Source organism: Styela clava, chromosome 1 (genome assembly GCF_964204865.1).
Source record: "Styela clava chromosome 1, kaStyClav1.hap1.2, whole genome shotgun sequence".
Classification (NCBI taxonomy): Eukaryota; Metazoa; Chordata; class Ascidiacea; order Stolidobranchia; family Styelidae; genus Styela; species Styela clava.
The window spans coordinates 28,148,939-28,171,627 of NC_135250.1; the positions used below are offsets into that span (position 1 = coordinate 28,148,939).

General features: G+C 34.2%; 1 protein-coding gene and 2 long non-coding RNA genes across 3 annotated transcripts in view; all 3 read left to right on the forward strand.

The window, feature by feature from the left end:
- Positions 1-22,689, forward strand: part of LOC120334922 (uncharacterized) — a 105,826-nt gene that overhangs the window by 72,830 nt on the left and 10,307 nt on the right. The window lies entirely within an intron of this gene.
- The window catches only part of LOC120334917 (uncharacterized), an 82,664-nt gene that overhangs the window by 40,813 nt on the left and 19,162 nt on the right, over positions 1-22,689 (forward strand). The window lies entirely within an intron of this gene.
- On the forward strand, positions 9,479-22,551 carry LOC120334915 (uncharacterized). Its single transcript, XM_078113222.1, has 16 exons — positions 9,479-9,544; positions 10,340-10,444; positions 11,327-11,485; positions 12,015-12,219; positions 12,887-12,972; positions 14,509-14,613; positions 15,417-15,575; positions 16,095-16,299; positions 16,973-17,058; positions 17,716-17,799; positions 19,574-19,690; positions 20,029-20,197; positions 20,491-20,576; positions 20,824-20,998; positions 21,290-21,372; positions 21,645-22,551. Exons 1-16 carry the CDS (start codon positions 9,542-9,544, stop codon positions 21,858-21,860), a joined length of 2,043 nt encoding a protein of 680 aa, XP_077969348.1. The 5' UTR covers positions 9,479-9,541; the 3' UTR covers positions 21,861-22,551.

Consider the following 22,689-nt stretch of genomic DNA (forward strand, 5'->3'; position numbering starts at 1 on the left):
TGGCGTGAATTTTTGTTGTAAAGAGTATCATGAACCAACAAGATTACACGATATATTTTGATAAATATGTATAATTTGTCTTGGGCCAAGAAAATTATCATATGAAGTTAAATAGACCATCGTGTCTGAAACATGGAGATGGTTTCTGCCGATTTTATACTGTCTGTTCGGTGGAGACATCACCGAAATACGGAGTAAACATCGAAACACATGCCTGATCCCGGGTATAGTATAAGTGGGAGAGCTGATTTTCCACTGTGCCCCATGTCCCCATCTTCCCCTATATCAATACTTTCGTCGTACAGTTTAGCTATAAATCTGATACGTGTCATAAAAATTCTTACATAATGATCGCCATATTAATTGTAGACAAAGTGTATAATTTGCAAGATTAATATTAAAATCTCATATTGACTGCTCTTTTGTATCCCCCTTGCGTGAACCTGCAGATTTCACACAGTATTCAATTATGTCTATCCCTAGATAACAACAGGCCATCTGTATCAAGTTACAATGTCTCATACAAATGTCTAAAAGTATTTTAGATGAAAACAATTCAAGTTGTTTTACTGCCAACTGTAACATATACATTCAACCTATGATTGTGGACTATTTAAAGAGATATGTTTGCCAGAAAATTTCGTAATTGTTCTCCCCAACCACTAGCTGTAATTCGTGTGGTTAGCGAGTTAAGTCTAATCTAACTGCCTTGGGTTCGACTCTATACTCGCTCCTAGCTCAATGTATAAAAAATTAGACAGGATATGTTCCATTGTGCCTAAAATGTATTAGCTTCCCACGCATCTTTTTTGACCTTGACACTCCGTCTACTAAACTTAAAATACAAATTCAATATATTCAATTTATTAACAGAATGAAATTATAAATACGTGACTTTGGACATGAAGGAATAATCCGTTCATAGTTAAAACCTAGCTCATCATCACAACCCATGGCAAAGTTTGATAAAGATATACCAGTCTTTAATCTATCTTTCTAGATAGCACAGAATTTACTTTAACACATATAAACTACTAATAGTGAGACTAAAGCCTAATTAATAAAAATGCAAATGTGGGCCATATCACATTGTTTGATTTTACTTCAATTAGAAAAATAATATTACAACAATAATTCCATACACTGTAGCAAATGCTATTCCGTATACAACAGTCGGACAAAACGTTTGTACGTGATAACATCACAACACATTTGAAATTGATAAGCACGTTTATTGTCCGGTTAACTTCAACCGCAGGAAAAAAGGATTGTGGAGTTGGGGTCAAAATTTGGAATTTTTGCAGGCATTAAAGATGTATTTCGAAAACAAAAAGATTAGGAAGGTTGAACCGGAGTCAAAACTCGAAACTACTCATAGTCGATAATTTAGACCTTTAAATTCTTCGCGTATCTGGCAGAAACACACACCAAAGGGTGGGAGAATTTTTTTTTTTATTAATATTTTTTTAATTAATATCGGGAACAATTGTAACTTTATTGATATAAATACCAACATTAAATTTACAGGTTCGAATGAATGGAAAAAGCAAAAATTTAATGTTTGAGAATATTCGAAAAAATTAATGAGAAAAAGGAACAATATACACATCTAATTATGATAAAAATCCAAACGACCTACGTCTATCTTCATCTCATTCCAACGCCGAACCCATGTCATCACCTCTTTCATAGTAATATTAATGACATACCAAAGAATAAAAAAATATTTAGATTTATACATAAGCAAATAGCTCGTATGGTCACGAGAAAAAAAGGTATTGGCAACAAATTTCGTGAATATAAATTTGTATATACAATAGTCTGTAGTTACCTCCTGCATTGTTAATTTAATCGATGCCACCGGTATTTTATTATCACTTGGTAAATCTAATTCAATATTGACAATAGCACAAATCAGATTGGATATTGAGCATTTCTGATTATCATTAAATATTTTATTGTAAGCACAACTAAATGAATTATGGAAGTTAAAAAACGTTAATTCACAATGTCTTACATTTAAAAAATTTCCAAATCCGTGGTTTCCACGACTACACGAATAAAAATTGTGTCTTCCTTCACATACGAGCTTCGATTTATAGTGTCGTGAGCAACGAACATGGGGCATCCACTGGCTATATTCATATCTGAAGTGGGTTTCGTGAAAGAACTTGACGTTGGGTCTGGTCGGAAAACATCCGACAAGTGCCGACGATCCGGTCCCTGATCCAGGATCATCAGCGTTACCTGAAAATACATAATAAATTTGATATTTCAGATTGCAATATATATTGCAATTAAGAACTTAGTGCTGTCTCTTTCACGCTCGGTTAATCATTATGATAGATGTTTTAATTTGGAATTCAAACTCATTACAACGCAAGGGGCATGCGAAACCAATTATATCTTATATTGAATTAAATAGTGAGATATAGATATTTGTTCTGTATTTGTAAGCTTAATTGTAATTAAAACTTTTTGTTTCCAAATTAATACGCAGTAGCCTACAACAAGAATAAGGCACTAAGTATTATAATTATACCAATTCATATTATCTATTGAAATTATTTCCACTGTACGCATTGGCATTTTCATACAAAATCAAATAATAAGCTTATTTTTTGGACTTTGTGGGAGCTTTTTTTAATACAAGAAACCTCATGAGGCTTCTTTTGATTTGCATTGATACACAACAAATTCTTTCGCAACTAACTCAGCAATTTTATTTGACACGTGACATTCTGTTTATTCTGTTGTTTTCAGTAATCTCGAACGCTTTGCTTTAAATTGATATTTGACTTTACGGTCCTAAATTATATTTATTGCGATACATACCTTCTGATGGAATGGAAATTGTAAAATAGCGTCGTATTCTCCTTTCATGAGTACGAAGAATAGGGATATGTGAGTGTTTTTTCCTGAAAATATAAAGTCTTTTTTCAATAATTTATTCTGCATTGATTATTTACACGGGTTTCGTGGTCAAGAGGCTGGGGGTTCAATCCCGTTATTACGAGTCTGCGAGTAATTGAGTTAATATATTTTATAAAGTGCCACTTCTAACTTCTAAGATTTGGTTGAAAAATAAACGGCCCATGAGGATTTTCAGGCGACCCAGTTTTGGAACGCGACACATAGGTTGGGAATCACTGGCGTGAATTTTTGTTGTAAAGATATCATGAACCAACAAGATTACACGATATATTTTGATAAATATGTATAATTTGTCTTGGGCCAAGAAAATTATCATATGAAGTTAAATAGACCATCGTGTCTGAAACATGGAGATGGTTTCTGCCGATTTTATACTGTCTGTTCGGTGGAGACATCACCGAAATACGGAGTAAACATCGAAACACATGCCTGATCCCGGGTATAGTATAAGTGGGAGAGCTGATTTTCCACTGTGCCCCATGTCCCCATCTTCCCCTATATCAATACTTTCGTCGTACAGTTTAGCTATAAATCTGATACGTGTCATAAAAATTCTTACATAATGGTCGCCATATTAATTTTAGACAAAGTGTATAATTTGCAAGATTAATATTAAAATCTCATATTGACTGCTCTTTTGTATCCCCCTTGCGTGAACCTGCAGATTTCACACAGTATTCAATTATGTCTATCCCTAGATAACAACAGGCCATCTGTATCAAGTTACAATGTCTCATACAAATGTCTAAAAGTATTTTAGATGAAAACAATTCAAGTTGTTTTACTGCCAACTGTAACATATACATTCAACCTATGATTGTGGACTATTTAAAGAGATATGTTTGCCAGAAAATTTCGTAATTGTTCTCCCCAACCACTAGCTGTAATTCGTGTGGTTAGCGAGTTAAGTCTAATCTAACTGCCTTGGGTTCGACTCTATACTCGCTCCTAGCTCAATGTATAAAAAATTAGACAGGATATGTTCCATTGTGCCTAAAATGTATTAGCTTCCCACGCATCTTTTTTGACCTTGACACTCCGTCTACTAAACTTAAAATACAAATTCAATATATTCAATTTATTAACAGAATGAAATTATAAATACGTGACTTTGGACATGAAGGAATCCGTTCATAGTTAAAACCTAGCTCATCATCACAACCCATGGCAAACTTTGATAAAGATATACCAGTCTTTAATCTATCTTTCTAGATAGCACAGAATTTACTTTAACACATATAAACTACTAATAGTGAGACTAAAGCCTAATTAATAAAAATGCAAATGTGGGCCATATCACATTGTTTGATTTTACTTCAATTAGAAAACTAATATCACAACAATAATTCCATACACTGTAGCAAATGCTATTCCGTATACAACAGTCGGACAAAACGTTTGTACGTGATAACATCACAACACATTTGAAATTGATAAGCACGTTTATTGTCCGGTTAACTTCAACCGCAGGAAAAAAGGATTGTGAAGTTGGGGTCAAAATTTGGTATTTTTGCAGGCATTAAAGTTGTATTTCGAAAACAAAAAGATTAGGAAGGTTGAACCGGAGTCAAAACTCGAAACTACTCATAGTCGATAATTTAGACCTTTAAATTCTTCGTGTATCTGGCAGAAACACACACCAAAGGGTGGGAGAATTTTTTTTTTTATTAATATTTTTTTAATTAATATCGGGAACAATTGTAACTTTATTGATATAAATACCAACATTAAATTTACAGGTTCGAATGAATGGAAAAAAGCAAAAATTTAATGTTTGAGAATATTCGAAAAAATTAATGAAAAATCGTACAATATACACATCTAATTATGATAAAAATCCAAACGACCTACGTCTATCTTCATCTCATTCCAACGCCGAACCCATGTCATTACCTCTTTCATAGTAATATTAATGACATACCAAAGAATAAAAAAATATTTAGATTTATATAAGCAAATAGCTCGTATGTTCACGAGAAGAAAAGGTATTGGCAACAAATTTCGTGAATATAAATTTGTATATACAATAGTCTGTAGTTACCTCCTGCATTGATAATTTAATCGATGACACCTGTATTTTATTATCACTTGGTAAATCTAATTCGATATTGACAATAGCACAAATCAGATTGGATATTGAGCATTTCTGATTATCATTAAATATTTTATTGTAAGCACAACTAAATGAATTATGGAAGTTAAAAAACGTTAATTTACAATGTCTTATATTTAAAAAATTTCCAAATCCGTGGTTTCCACGACTACACGAATAAAAATTGTGTCTTCCTTCACATACGAGCTTCGATTTATAGTGTCGTGAGCAACGAACATGGGGCATCCACTGGCTATATTCATATCTGAAGTTGGTTTTTTAAAAGAACTTGACGTTGGGTCGGGTCGGAAAACATCGGACAAATGGCGACGATCGCGTCCCTGATCCAGGAGCATTAGCGTTACCTGAAAATACAGAATAAATTTGATATTTTAGATCGCATTATATATTGCAATTAAGAACTTAGTGCTGTCACTTTCACGCTTGGTTAATCATTATCGTAGATGTTTTATTGTAAGTACAGACTCATGATAAAGCATCGGGCATACAGAATTGATATCTTTTATTGAATTAAATAAAGTGATATAGATATTTATGTGTATTCTGTATTTGTAAGCCTAATTGTAATTAAAACCTTCTGTTTCCAAATTAAAACGTAGTATCTTACAATAGGAGTATGGCGCTAGGTATTATAATTATACAATTCATATTATATATTGAAATTATTTCCACGGTACGCATTGACATTTTTATACAAAATCTTATAGGCTTGATATTATGGGACTTTGTGTTAGTTTTTTGATACGAGAAACCTCATGAGGCTTCTTTCGAGCATTGATACAGGGTAAAAAACACAAATTCACCGAAACTAGGCAATTTTACTTGACACTTGGCATTCTGTTTATTCTGTTTCAGTAAATCTAGAACGTTTTGCTTTAAATCGAAATGCGACTTTACGGTCCCATATTATATTTGTTGCTATACATACCTTCTTACGAAATGGAAATTGTAAAATCGCGTCGTATTCCCCCTTCATCAAAACGAAGAATAACGAGATTTGAGTGTTTTTTCCTAAAACAATAAAAATTCTCAGTTCAATAATTTATTCTGCATTGATTATTTACACGGGTTTTGTGGTCAAGAGGCTGGGGGTTCAATCCCGTTATTACGAGTCTGCGAGTAATTGAGTTAATATATTTTATAAAGTGCCACTTCTAACTTCTAAGATTTGGTTGAAAAATAAACGACCAATGAGGATTTTCAGGCGACCCAGTTTTGGGACGCGACACATAGGTTGGGAATCACTGGCGTGAATTTTTGTTGTAAAGAGTATCATGAACCAACAAGATTACACGATATATTTTGATAAATATGTATAATTTGTCTCGGGCCAAGAAAATTATCATATGAAGTTAAATAGACCATCGTGTCTGAAACATGGAGATGGTTTCTGCCGATTTTATACTGTCTGTTCGGTGGAGACATCACCGAAATACGGAGTAAACATCGAAACACATGCCTGATCCCGGGTATAGTATAAGTGGGAGAGCTGATTTTCCACTGTGCCCCATGTCCCCATCTTTCCCTATATCAATACTTTTGTCGTTCAGTTTAGCTATAAATCTGATACGTGTCATAAAAATTCTTACATAATGGTCGCCATATTAGTTGTAGACAAAGTGTATAATTTGCAAGATTAATATAAAAATCTCATATTGACTGCTCTTTTATATGCCGCTTGCGTGAAGCTGCAGATTTCACACAGTATTTAATTATGTCTATCCCTAGATAACAACACGCCATCTGTATCAAATTACAATGTCTCAGACAAATGTCTAAAAGTATTTTACCTATTACTATAAATCCTATATAGTTGTATAAAACTTAATGTTATCCGATAAGGAACAAGCGTAATCGTGAGCGTATATTACTCACCAGTATATTTTGTTTTTATTTTGTACAAAAGATCAAAGTGAAAAATTACTTAGTACTATAAATCGTATATAGTTGTATAAAACTCAAAGTTATCCGATACTGAACAAGCGTAATCGTGAGCTTATATTATTCACCAGTATATTTTTCTAGTTTAATTACTAAAAAATTGTAGCTTAGCTTGAATCAGATAAGGGTGAAATTTTATGGTCACACACGCATTCTGGACTGTTTAATAAAATGAAGCATACGAAAAATGGTGACACAATTTTATTAGGTTTTATAAATACTTTCCTCAGTACGGTTAGCGTAATAAATTAAATTTAATGAATTTATCTTGTTTTTGACATCTTTGAGTTATGGGCTGGCTTCACTGACATTTGGGTCTGGTTGTATTTTGAATTCAAATAAAAGTAATTTTGCGGTTTATTTTATGCCATGGCTATTGCAATGTATTCGTGTTGTATAGCGAGATGATATGTCCCTTGGTACAAATCGCAACTTTATGTAATATTGCTACACGCTTCTGTATATCGTGGAACCCTCTTTTGTGCGCGGACATTTGTTATCACGTATTGCGCAACAGTACTTGGTGATTTTACTCAGCGTGTACTCGGGGGTTCCCCTGGTATTCTGTTGAGAAACTGTATATATATAGCATCCAATTCGATTTTCGACCGACCTAGTCACACTGACTGACTGAGGCATAACATTGTGTTATGGAGAATAGCTTTACCTATTCCTATAGTTTTAGAGAAGCTATATTTGATTTTCGCCTATGTTTATTAGGTTATATAGCGCAAATGGGACTACATAAATGTATTCTTGATAATGGCTTTCTGTTTTCGGCGGCACACCTGGTCAGCGCTGTCATCCTGCGATATATATATATATTCCATGGATGCTTCCAAGTAACAGCAAGCGTGTGTAGGGCAGAGAGTGAGGTAAACAGGGTTATACCTGTTGAATTGTACCGATACTGTTGGAAAGAAATGATTAGGCTTTGTGTTGGAATTAAACGCCCATATTGTTAGACAATGCGATCTAAACAAGATTATTGTTGGATCATTTGCCACTAACCAGCTGCGCGCGTATATGGAGTATATCGAAGGTATAAAATCGGCAATTCAAAGTGTCTGTACCAATATGGAGGTAACTGCAGTAATTTTGTTCACCTATATTTCATCAAGTTGTGTAAAGAGACTGGAACATATAGGAAGGGGGTATATTTACTTGGCTAGCACAGACACACCATCCAAAAATTACGTCACAAATGATTGAGCTTTGCGTTGGTATCAAATGTTCATACTGTTTGTCAATGCGATCTAAACACCAATAGCGTCAGATAATTTGCCACTGACCGGCTGCGCGCCTACGTAATTTATATCGAAAGTATTAAATTGGGCGCTCCAGAGGTGTGTGTGTACCAATATGGAGGTAACTAATTTTGTTTGGGTACTTTACATCAAGTCGTGTAAAGGGATTGAAACTATGGGCAGGGGGTATATTTACTTGGCTAACACATACAGTCCCCGAACTCGTAACAAAACTAAAATAAAGAAAATCGAAATAAAATTATGGCATAACCCTAACCTGGTACATACGCTAGGGAGTACCATAAAATCCAGCTTCATACTATATATTTTAACTATTTCATTCCTCGTCACCTCTGTTATTATATTATTTGAATATGATTCCGTTTATTTTTCAAATCCATTCGTAATACGGATGCCTATAGTTTCAACTATAAATCACCGTACAAATGCTTAAGGTACGTTGAAATGGCTAGTCAAAAGGTTGAATTATGAAGTGAAAATCACCTTGATAATTTAGAATAACATTTTGAAAATGTTCTTTTATCAACTCAATAAAAATAGATTTCATTCAGATGAATAAAGTCACGCCATAACCCCCGTTCTAAAATGTAACACTTCTAATTAAATGAAGCGTGACTGACTACATGGCTTGGTTCTGCGCCAGTCGCATTTTCGCTAGTCAAAGTAGCCAATCATTGATTTGTGTTTTTGAGGTAGGGAGAGATAGTCTGAATATTGACTTTGAATAGCTCCTAATTTCTCAATGCGCAATTCCGCATTCCATATAAATGCTTTTTCATAATATTTATATCATAAACAGCAAATTCCCGTTCACAAATCGGGGATGAGACGAATGTGCATAAGATATTGAGAAAATGTAGATTGCTATGCATCAAATCTTTACGAGATGTTTCACTACATAAAAGATTTTGCTACTGCTATTGAATTGAAAGACAGCGCGAGACCTCAAGCTAGTACCCGATATATTCTATTAATGAACATAAGGGCTATGGTAAGTCAATTACATTACTGGGTTGAATTATGAATCAGCCATCCTAATTAACCGGCTAGAACAGCGGGGCCACATACATTTCGAGGGGGCTACCATTCTAGACGTATACCTGATTCTGCCTTTCCCTTTACAAGAAAATTCCCGTTCTTTCAAGTTTCAATGCTTGAAAAGGTGTTGAATTGAAATCAGCAAACAGAGACGTTCCACAAACTTCTTCCTTTTTCATTTCTCGTTTTCAGATTAGACTATTTATTATTACTTTAATAATTTTGAAAAATATACAGAACCCATATTATGGTAAGCATATTTTATTATTTTATACAGAGCAAAGGATGTTTCACAATCTTCGACATCAGGGAAAGTTTACTGATGCAAATTTTCTGATACTTATTTCGAATGTGTGTTTGCGAGTGGGCGATTATAATCTGCTTCACATGTTTCAAAATAATCAAATTATTCATCCGTCGCCCATTTAGAAGAATTAATAGATAATGTTAATTTTGTCTATCTCGGTTTTTCCGAAACTGATTTTAGTAAACGCAGCTGAACTTAAATGCATAAAATGACTAAATAGTCAGAGGTATGCGACGGCTTTTCGGAAATACGGGTGAGTAAAAACTGACCACAAAAACGAGCCTGTGTTTACAACCATACCATAAAGACTGATTGATTATTAGCAAATGTTAAGGAAATGAACAATAAATTCAAAACTTTTGAAATAACCCTTTGGGAAACAAAATCCATTTATCCATCTTTTCTTTTCATTAATGCTATTTACTTCCTTTTTCAATTTTTTGATCATTAACAGGCTATCTAGGGACAACGCCACATGATGGCGCTATAGTTCTTCTACATTTCCTCCCTCCTGTTGAATATTTCGAGCTTCATTTTTTTAAGTAACTTCTTGAATTTTTTTATTTTTTTGATCTTTTTTATGTCCGTTACCTATTCTTCGCCGATTTTTTTTTGTTCACTGTGCAAATTTGTCGATAGCGATTTGTTTATTTTTTTTTTCACATTCTGCGAGTTTTTTTTTTTTATTCCCGTTCATAGGTATTGTTCATCTTATTTACCTTCACTAATTTTTTTCAGTCGGGTGAACCCGGTCTGAACCGGGTTTCTCCTATGCTCGGGCTATCACCACCTTCAACGGGTACTTTCAGTTCCGTCGGTGATGCAGAATCGAACCATTTCAAGGTGAGAAATACTTTTTTTTTTATTCTTTAATGAACAAAAAAAAAACAATTCAGGAAAACAGTTCAAATGTATATTTTGTGTCCAACCAGAGAGCAAATCTTAAATATTGACATGGTGGACTAACTACATCTGCCTATGCGGCCATGTCTCCACCACCGTTAACTTAGATATCAGTAAGGATTTAGCACGGCACATGATTTGCACAAACGTTTGGTGACATATCTAGTGCAATGGGGATGTATATTGAACCTAGTTTTCGTTTGAATGACCTCCTCCATAGAGGGCTATTCGAATTTTATATAGGAGACAGCAATTTTAGAATAATAATGGCTGTGTCGATTGCTAATGGTCATTTGAATGACGTATGCGCCAAAGGCTATTGGGCTACCGTGTAGAAATATGAATAGATATAAAGTCTCCAATCTTCCGCTAAATGACCTTCTTGATAGAGGGCTATTTAGCTGCTACATAGACAGGTTGAAAAATAAAATATTGAATACTAAGAACATGTAGAGAATCGTGTATTCTATTTTTATGCTTTTAGGCTTTTTTGTGCTTATTTTCTTTCTTCCAAAATGAATCTAAACGCCAATCGCATTTTTTTTCTCATAATTATTTAATCTCATTAGCTTTACATAGGTAAAGGTCCAGCCGACTACCAGGATTGTTCGAAAAACAGACGAATACACCTGAGATAGCAAAATTCGTCATAGGAATGTCCGTGTAATTTTTTTCAATTATTCGATGCTGTTTCTTCCTATTTTGACCCCAGGATAAATCTAAAATCGAATCTCAGTTTCTTGCTGTATAACTAAGTCATCATATAGGTCTTTCGGCTTTCATGATAGAATAACCATTGACCCCGTGTTATTTTATTTTAAGAATCAAATCCAATTCCAAATCATGCAAGTTCAAAGATGGCTAAAAGAACTACAGAACAACCAGGCTTTGGAAAAGACGAACACGGTGTCCTTTGCCCAAACCCCTAATCTATCAAAGAACCAAACTAAAGCTATAGAGTCAAGACTTGCAAATTTACAGGTAATATTTAAATTATGATTTAATGTTTATATAATTTAGACTCACAGAAACACAAGAAAAACGAGCAACCAAAGTACATTAAAACACACTTGTATGTTTTCGTCTTTGACACATTCGTAATCAAAGTTAAAGGTTAAAATAAAAAAACTTAAATAAAAAAATAATGAAAATTCAAACCCCTGATGAGAAAAGATCTATTAGGTTTAGGATAATACACGTCTCGTTCTTCATATTCATTTTGTTTTACTTAAGTTTATCGTGGGCAAGGGCTGATTAATCCGATGGGTATCATCTTCGACGCCATTACATTCGAGTTTTGTCTTTTAAAAAGTCAAACTCAAATTTAAAACCAAGGAGGGTTATAGACAAGCACCTAGCAAAGATAAATTATTCTTAGCAGGGATGAAAGTTCAGTTTTTGGATGGTAGTATTTACGAGCGAGACAAAACTTGCTCGCATTTCAAACCTCTGATTCATGATTAATAATGTGATTTTAATTTTTCACAATTATGCCTTCCTCCATGAACAGAAAATTGTTGCAGCGCAAGCCGACACAAATAAAAAATTACAAGAAGAAGCAACAGATAAAAATGCAACAACACAGACACTCTTTGAGGCTATGGGAGTGGATCTCGCTGCCGTGAAAACAACCGCAGAGAATTTAATGAGACAAGTAGAAGAACATGAACGTTCTGAAGGAGGTGGAGGTGCAAGTGCGAATATCAGTTTGCCAGGTGAGTCACAGTGCGATGCTTGCATGTATTGACACTAACTTCTCACCGTTACATGTACCGTACGGCATAAAAGCACTTTTCTGGAAAGATTGGAGAAAAACAACATCCAACCAAACGAGAAGTGCACCGGGTATGCAAAATGGCAATACTCCAATTGATGGGAACGAATCATGGTCTTAGATTACTTAATGTACGACTTGGTTGTCAGAGCACAAAATTTGACAAAACAATCGGTGGACGAGAAATGCGTAGAAAACGCGTTCGCTTCGCCCATGCATCTGAAGCAAGTATATGTTTGACTATTCCTACACACGTAATGAATTTATAATTTATGTATAGGAACATAAATCCCATGAATATTTTTTTTATGAAATATCGTGCCCCATTTGAACGCAGGAAAAATTTGAAAAATAAAATTATTAGACTAGTGACTTCTTGTATATTTAAGTACTGGAAATCTGAAATTGGTTGTCCCTTTAGTAAGTGGCAATGAGCGTATACTACATTTTTGAAACTAATCATACATATACGGAAAATACGGAAAAATGACCAAGACTCAAAATATCCATAATCATGAGAAAATGTAACGATACATATTACTTGTTTTTGTGGATAAGTTTTAAACTCTGAGGAAGCTCGAATCATAATAAATAATTACTATTTCTAGACAACTTGAATGATACGTTCGAAGCGTTGAAAAGACAATTAGGAACATATGTTGTCAAGCTTGCAGAGATGGATTTACGTTTTCAGGTAAGTTGCAATCAAAAAATAAATGCTTCGTGGAAAAAATGAGACACCATGCGTAATTTTTACTATAAATTACCTTACAAATGCTTAAAGTAGCCGACGTTTATAATGGCGAGTTGAAAGGTTGAATTATTGAAGTGAAATTTTATTAGGAATTTAGAATATTATTTTGAAAAAGTTTATTCATCAATTTAATAAGAAGTGATTTTGTTTAGATATGAATTCAAGCAAACTGTTTCCTAAACTTTTTTTCATTAAATTCCTCCTTTACCCCATTTCTGAAATCTTCATTCCTCCATCACTATGCATAAAATGCACTTAAACCATTTAACCTTTTATGGATCCCTAGCTCAAGTGCGTACCCAGGGGCAAAAAGGCTGCCAGTCGGAACCCCCCTTTTGAAATGTAAAGCTCGCAGTTAAGCATCATTGATTTTTATTTCCGAGAATGTGAGAAATAGGATAAAAAGGGACTAAATAGCACCAAATGTAATAATGTGCAACTGGTTTGAATTGTAAATCAGCAACCTCAATTAACCGGCTAGAACAACGATGAGCTTGGGCCAACCAAGAGGCCACAGATCAGTTGGAGGGGGCCACCATTCTAGACGCATAACTGATTCTGCCTTTCCCTTCACAAAAAAATCCCCGTTCTTTCAAGTTTCAATGCTTGACAATGTGTTGAATTGAAATTAGCAATCGGAGAAGTTCCACAAACTTCTCCACTTTTTCATTTCATGTTTTCAGAATATTTATTATTACTTCTTACTTTAATAACTTTAAAAATTATACAACCAATACCATGGTAAGCCTATTTTATTCTTTTATACAAAGCAAAGGATGTTTGCCAATCTTTGACATCAGGGAAAGTTTACTGATGCAAATTTTCTGATACTTATTTCGAATGTGTGTTTGGGAGTTGGCGATTATAATCTGCTTCACATGTTTTTACAATAATAAAATTATTCATCCGTCGCTCATTTAGAAGAATTAATAGATAATGTTAGTTTTGTCTATCTCGGGATTTTCCTGAACTGATTTTAGTAAACGCACCTGAACTTAAATGCATAAAATGAATAAATAGCCAGAGGTATGCGACGGCTTTTCGGAAATACGGATGAATAAAAACTGACCACAAAAACGAACCTGTGTTTACAATTATACCATAAAGACTGATTGATTATTAACAAATGATAAGGAAATGAACAATAAAGTCAAAACTTTGGGGATACACCCTTTGGGAAACAAAATCCCTTTATCTATCTCTCCTCTTCATTAGCCCTGTTTACTTCTTTTTCATCTTTTCGAGCATTAACAGGCTATATAGGGTCAATACGACATGGTGATATAGTTCTTTTACATTTTCTTCCCTCCTGTTGAACAATTCGAGCTTCATTTATTTTAAGTAACTTCTTAAATTTGTTAGCGTTTTATTTATAGCGTTTTATTTATTTTTTACATTCTGCACATTCTATTTTTTTATTCCTGTTCATTCTTCTTTTTCATTTTTATCTTAATTACCTTTACTAACCTCTTTTAGCCGGATGAACCAGGCTCGAGCCGTGTTTCTTCTATGCCCGGGCCATCACCACCTTCATTGGGTACTTTCAGTTTCGTAGGCGTTGCAGAATTGGAACATTTCAAGGTGAGAAATACTTGTTTTATTTTGTTATAAATAACGAAAACAATTTAACGAAAACAATTTTATTTTGTGTACGACCAGGCAGCAAAAACGTGAATGACTAACTATATCTGCCTATGCGGCCATGTCTCCAACACCGTCTCATTTCACATTGATATCATCAGTGTGACTTTAGCTGGGCACGTGATCTGTTGAAAATTAACTAGCAATCTAGGAACAATACCACATAGTGGCGTCATATCAAACGTTTGCTGGCATATCGAGCCTCATAGGACTCAATAATTTGAAAATGATATTAGTCAAAGTCTTCTATAGTAATGGATTTCATCCTCCACTACTGAATATTTGAAATCGGTTTTCCTAGTAATTTGTTTATAATAACAAAATAATTATAAAAACTTTGAAAAACGATCTATATGTACACTTCGTCCGCTATACCTGCGATATTCCTAAGGTTAGGAATAGGGACGTATTAGCCAGTTGAATGGTAAAAGCCGAGTTAGAAACGGAAGAATAGGTACTAAGAACATGTCGTGTATTCCATTTTTATGATTTTATGCTATTTTTTTCAGAATAAATCTAAAATTTAATTGCAGATTTTGCAAAATTTATTGATCTTATTGACTTTCATTTAATTTTTTTAATAAATCGATGATGTTTTGTTTCCATCCTGCCCCCAGGATAAGTCTAAAATTCAATATCAGTTTCTTGTTTTATGAATAAGCCACCATAACTATAGGCTTTCAGCTCTTACAAAACATTTTTTTTATCTATGGACTATGGTATTATTGTTATTTTGTTTTAAGAATCAAATGCAATCGCAAATCATGCAAGTTCAAAGATGGCTGAAAGAACTCCAGAACAACCAGGCTTTGGAAAAGGCAAAGACGGTGTCCTTTGCACAAACCCTTAATCTATCAAAGAACCAAGCTAAAGCTATGGAGACAAGACTTGCAAATTTACAGGCAATACTTAAATTATGATTTGATGTTTATATATTTAGACTTACATAAACACAAGAAAAACGAGCAAAAGTACATGAAAACATACTTGTATGTTTTCGTCTTCGACACATTCGTAGTGAAGGTTTGGAAAATGAAAATATTTGATGAAGAAATAATGAAAATAAAACCCCTGATACGAAAAGAGCTAATAGGTTTAGGATATACAATTGTAGTTCTTCATATCCAATTCGTTTGACCCACGTTCATAGGTGGCGGAGGCTGATTAATCCGATGGATATCATCTTCGACGCCAGCACATCCGACATTAGTCTCATATAAGTTACACATTGTAATCTAAACCAAGGAAGGCTATAGACAAGCAGGTGTTAAAGAGAAATTATTCTTAGCAGGGTTAAAATGTCAGTTTTTGAATGGTTGTAGTGTGGAGTGAGATTAAACCTTTTTCGTATTTCAAACCTCGGATTCTTGATGGACTTTGCAATTTTTCTTTTTCACAAATATACCTTGTTCTATGAACAGAAAATAGTTGCTGTACAAGCCGACACGAACAAAAATTTACAAAAAGAGACTACGGATAAAAATGCGACAACTCTGGCACTTATTGAGGTAATGGGAGTAGATCTCGCTTGCGTGAAGACAACGATGGAAAATTTAATGAGCCAAGTAGAAGAAATCAGACATTCTGGACGTGGTGGAGGTGGGAGTGCGAATATAAATTTACCAGGTAAGCAAGAGTGCGATGGTCACATGTATAGACAAGAAGGTCGCTCATCGTTACCGGTACGTAGGCCATATTAGCACTAGGTTCGGAAAAAGGCAACATCCCTTAGACACTAGAAGTTTATCGTGTATGCAGAAAAGCAATACTCTAATTTATGGGGACGAATCATTGTCCACGGTTACTATAAAAATTGGTTTCAGAGCACAAAGTTTGTCAAAAATTTATGTGAATATGGAATGTGTGATGGAAACACGGTAGGCTTCGATCAAGCCCATGCATCTGAAACAAACAACTGGTTACCTACTAAGCTAATATTAAACACTTAATAAATTAATACCTTAGCGAGGAGCCATTTATGAGCATGAATATACTCTCTTATCAAAATGAAAGAAAGAATTTTTTGGTGAAACATCGTGCCCAATCAGTACGCATGGAAAATTTGGAAAATAAAAGTAATAGACTTGTGACTTCTTGCATTCAAGTACCAGAGCGGTAGTGCCGTTAGTAAGTGGCAATGAGCGTATACTACATTTTTGCAACTAATCATATATATATATACGGAAAATACGTAAAAATGACCAAGACTCAAAATATCCATAATCATGAGAAAATGTAACGATACATATTATTTGTTTTTGAGAAAGCTCAAATTATGAAAATGAATTATTATCTTTAGAAAACTTGAACGAAATGTTTGAAGCATTAAAGAGGCAATTAGTAACGTATGAGGTTAGGCTGGCAGAAATGGATTTTCGATTTCAGGTAAGCCTGAATGAAAGAATAAATAATCCGGTTCCGGTGGAAAAATTGGTCTTTCTTGGAAAAATTTTTTTTTCAAATTATTATGATACTATCAGTTAGGGTTACGCAAAATTTAATACCATTCCTGGCTCTATTGAACCTCCAAGCTTATAACGCAAGGATGTTGTAGCAAGAATGAAGATGTGTACTCCCGTAGTGTGTGTGTACCATAATTTTAAATTATTCATCCGTCGCACATTCAGATGAATAGATGGAAAATCTTAGTTTTGTCTATCTCAGCTTTTGCAGTACTGATTTTAGTAACCTCAACAGAACTAAAAAGCATAAAAATAATGAATGACCAGAGATATTCGATTAAATTCCGAAAACACGACGATTGAATTTTGAAACTGACATAAAAACGAGCCAGTGTTTACATCCGTGCCATAAAAACTGATATACTTTTATAGAGTTGCGCTACCGTTGACATCTTGATAATTAGCCAATGTTATGGGAAAAAACAAAATGTCAAAGCTATTGGAAAACATCCAATCATTCAAAAAATTCAATAGTAATCCCTCTCCGTCTCTCAATTCAACTTTTTCGAGCATTTTTCGTTTTTGGCATTTTATGTACACAGCTGTTTTTCATTTTACATCCCTGTATAACCCTTTTCAGTCAGAAGAACGAGATGCAAGCCATGTTTCTCTCACCGGCCCAATGCCACCTTTATCGGATTCATCAGAAATCGGCAATTTCGAGGTTAGTAATATTTTTTATTGTAGGCTAAATAACTGAGATGGATCATGTTAGGAACATGGGCGGATATACCCAAACTTCAAAACTTCCCAAACTTCATCCCAAACTTCATTTGAATGATTTCACTTGCAGAGGAGTATCAGTTTGCCACATATACAATAGGTCAAACAAAAGAATTAACATTTTCAGTAGATTAGAACCGTTGGAGAAGTCAGGTTTTCAAAAGGAGGGGTCACGTTAAAATGAAAACAGTGCGGCAAAAGTGCAATTCTCGTCGCCGTAAGGCGTTTGAGGAACTAAAAATGATGCGTCCTAAAATTGTGTGTCTTTCGTAGCGAAACGCTGTTGAATAAATTCCAGAGTTGCATGTAGCTCGCCTCCCTTGGCCAGACGTCGTTTGTTCAATTTCTTGCTCATCATATTTCGAGAATCTACTAATCGTTGACCTTTAACCTGTAGTCGGCGGTAACCATGTCACGTTGTCCATTCTTTATTGTTTTATAAATGAGCTAATTATTTGACGGAGAGAAACAAACGTAATCTCACTTTCGTGAATGTTACAGGACCAGTGAAAAATACTTGCATTCCGATGCCTTGCACAAACGAGTTAAACGAGAACAAAATTAAGTTTTGACAGTATCGAAACAACATGAGTACAGAACTGACATGATAAAATTACGGCCCGCGCGTCAAATCCGGCCCATTGGGTAATTCAATCTGGCCCGCCTGATGCTGCCACAACAAAACTAAAACCAAATTTTGCTGTTTTAGCTGAAAATAAATCAAGGAATACATTGAAATTGCGAATAATTTTAGTTTCGATACCAGGCTTATTGTTTGCCACGTTTGCTTTTGTAACCCTGTAAATATTGTTCATAAAATCATCACACATACATGGCCTGCCAGTCTAGATGGGCACAATTTCTGTCCCCAGATCTTAAAACCTTGCCCACCCCTGAGTTATAGAAAATAAACGAATTATATATGCCAGTGGTTCCCAAACTAATTTTGAGTGTGTCGCAAAAATATCAATCTATTTCATAAGAAACTGTTTCTTAAGTCCCGTGTTTTGACATAAAACGATGAAAACCGTATAAATTAATTTTGAGAGTACAACTCGCGGATGTCAGTGGCGTTATGATAGTTGTGGACAATTTTTTTTTATCGAAATTATACGAATGTTTTTAAGGAATACCGAATAACTGAATAAAGAGAATAAAGAGTATTGTCGATACAGCGATCGTTTCGGCGGCCGACATCCCAATTTGTGTAAGATAAGTTAAAGCACGTTGCATTTTATTCACATGCAATTTTTTTCACGCAAGGAGACCTTGAAGTTTGGTTTTCATATTACAGGCAAAACTGTGGGTTCACATCGGCGACAGATGTTAAAGACAATTATTAAGGAGTGTATTCACAACACAGATGAATTATATTCTGATTTTTATCGTTTGCTTCGGATTTAATCTTTCATAGTTTGTAAATCACGGTTCCAATTTTAACCGAACAATATTATCATGATGAAGATATTAATAAAGTTGATAGTTGGCGTTTCTATTTTTTTTTTTTCATTTTCTATCGTGGCTGTGTTATTTTTGAATTAAATTACAATTAAATACCCATTTAAAATGGTACATGTGAAGAATCAATTCTTTTCATGATCCCGTCTGTCTTTTAGGTTCTGTTTTTCTGAGGTAAATCAATTGTTGTTTTTTTATATCGTATTTAAGCTATTGTATGGTTTTCTTTTAATGAGAAATGTTTAATTTCGTTTCAGAATGAAGAACAATATCAATTTGTGCAACTTCGACGATGGGTACAAGAACTTCATAATGACCAGACGATCACAGCAAATCAAAGAAACCAAGTGTATACAATAATTACAAATCTTCAGGTAAGGCACACAAACAATGAAGCATAACTAAAAAAGATTGTCTGAAGGTGCTTTTGTTTCGCGTTAAAGGGGATGCAAAAAAACTTAAGTTAAAAACGATGCATTTCCGATTCTGTATATACAATCCATTTTACCCTATTTGAAGAGTTGAACACCAGGTTCAAACACATAAATCATATTCAGCAAGGGCAACGTAACCAGCGTATATGGCTATTAGACGTTGCACTGATGGGAAGCCACTTGCATGGGCCATAATCTTTTTTATTGGTTTGTGGCTTTGGGTCAGCAAAAAGCTGTTGAGAGCCCGTGGTCATACTTCATGAATTCTATTTTTTAAGAGAATTGTTTCTATGGAAGCGAATGAAAATGCAACAACAAGGGCGCAAGTTAGAGCGATGAAAACGGATACGGATGCAATAAAAACCGCTGTGGTCACTCTGATGAGACAGTCGGAGGAGCGTACGCGTGTCGCACAGGGCGGTGAAGTAGCAAATCCAAGCGTGCCAGGTAGTGTACAATTGGTTTTTTAAATATTCAATAAAGAAATGATTTAAAAGTCATGCAAAATGAGTGCATCACACTGAAAGATCTATAATGAAGACAGACACTTTTATTTCGTTGCATGCTGTAGAACTAATGAATGATCCGAATCAGGCATGTTAGCTCGAATCACTGCGTTTGTGAAAGTATAATAGCCTATGAAAATTAATATTTGAAATAATTTATGTAAATTATTTTTGAAACATTGATTACATTATTTTTCACATTTTTAATTATAATATTTAATTTTCATTTTCTAGACAACTTGAACGAAATGTTTCAAGCATTAGAGCGGCAATTAGGAACATATGCTGTTAACCTTGCAGAAATGGATTTGCGATTTCAGGTTTGTCAAAATCAAAAAGTTATTATGTCCTTGAAAGCAAACATTAAATTTTTTGGTAAATAATGTAATTCGTTTTATTTTAATAAAATTAAAACATATATATTCTATTTTTGTTCGAACTATGTTGCCGCGCATTCGCTGAATTTTTAGATATGCAACACCGAATGGCATTATTGAAACACTCGTCATTTTATTTTCTATTTTGAATACACAGACATATTCCCGTATTACGTTATAATGTCTTTAGGCTTTGGAAACAACCAATTACGATGGTAAGCTTGTGTGGAAGATTCGTGATTTTGAGCGGCATCGAGATGATGCAAAACGAATTCGAGCTCTTTCGATATACAGTCAACCGTTTTATACATCACCACACGGTTATAAAATGTGTCTGAGGGTCTACTTAAACGGAGACGGAATGGGTGAGTTAGTTTGCATAATAAAACTTAAATGTCCATATATATAATACTCATATGGTCAAGGTCGGTACTATACATGTGTTTTCGATTCATTTCATTCTTCAATCTTTAATTACTAGTCATGAAATGTATTGAAAGATGTCAACTACGAGTTTACATCAAAAATGTGAACGTGATTAAGTTACTCCCTCTGAATTTAGACTTACGTCGCCAGATTTTGAATTCAAAACATCTAAAATTAGTGAAAAGACAACATGGTGAATGTATTATAAAATTGTGACTTTATATTTTTAGGAAAAAACACTCACATCTCGTTATTCTTCATTCTGATGAAGGGAGAACACGACGAACTCCTATCTTTTCCTTTTCGCCAAAAGGTATGTATCAAAGATAATGAATCCATTTTGTAATCTTTTATGGAAATAACCTATGCACTCTGTGAAACCCTTTTAACTTATCATGTATGCATTAAGATATTTGACATTCGTGGTATTGTATCGTCATCATCATATGATATTGCTCTGTATAGAACATTCTGGATTTTGTATAATATTTATTTAAATGATAACATAAACTTTAGAAAACAGCAGAAATATCGGAATAGCAATATGTGATACAATATACGATATTATTTTTCCTCCATTCCTAGGTGACGCTGATGCTTCTTGATCAGGGACCAGATCAACAACATTTGCTGGATGTTTTTCGACCAGATCCAACATCGAGTTCGTTCAAGAAACCGACTTCAGATATGAATATGGCTTCTGGATTCTCAAAGTTTGTTGCACAGGATGATATAAATGGAAGCTCCTACGTGAAAAAGGACACCATTGTTATTCGTGTAGAGGTTGATACGACGGCTTAAACACATGCTACCACATTGTGCACAAAATCAGAATATTCCTGTACAGAAGGCATGAAATTGTCATGAATAGATTGTTAATTTTTGAGTTTTTTAAGATTTTTAATTTTTGAAATGTTCAGTAAGTACCTGCCTGGGTATTTCGATTAAATTTTATTTGTTTACTATTATTCTGTTCAGATGCACATTCTCCATTCACTGTTAGGTCATGCTCTATTGTAAATAAGAAATATCGTTTTCAATACCTTTATATGTTTATTCTACCGTAAAGGCTTAAACATTATTATTTTAAATATTACCTGGAACATACGATCCCCGCTCCCGACTGCGAAAAAACAGACATAACTAGGGTTTATTGCTCTGTAAAGAAATGTTTGTTTATTCAAACCAGTGTGGGATAAATTTTTTCGATTTGTTCTAGTTTGTGTATAGAAAAGTTCTGAACTGCATTTACCACATTCGAAAGTATAAACATCCTCCCATCCTCAATCTTCCGACTAGTTTGAGTTTCTCTTATAACCGCAAAACCGACTCTGCAGTCCGGGTTAGAGCGGGCAAAGGAAAATTTGTTTCGCCCGGTATAAAAAATGTATTTAAAATGCTGTATTATGAAATTTTGTAAACTAATAATCTAAATTTGTGTTTTGTTTTTGGTAGTAATTCTCGAGTGAAATAAATTGATCTTTCTTCTGAATATTGTCTCTGTATAATTAACGTCCAATAGCAATGCCATAGACGATAATGAGAAAGATCTTTAATATTATTCGTTATCTTATATTTTAGGTTAGTCGTGGTTGAACTGAATTTTATGTAAAATAGAGATGGCTTTAAA

Bases quoted from the DNA above. Each gene is read 5' to 3' on its own strand.
- LOC120334915 (XM_078113222.1), top strand. The intron at 14,614-15,416 runs GTGAGAAATACT...TTTTGTTTTAAG, and splicing joins CAGAATTGGAACATTTCAAG to AATCAAATGCAATCGCAAAT. The intron at 21,373-21,644 runs GTATGTATCAAA...CTCCATTCCTAG, and splicing joins CTTTTCCTTTTCGCCAAAAG to GTGACGCTGATGCTTCTTGA.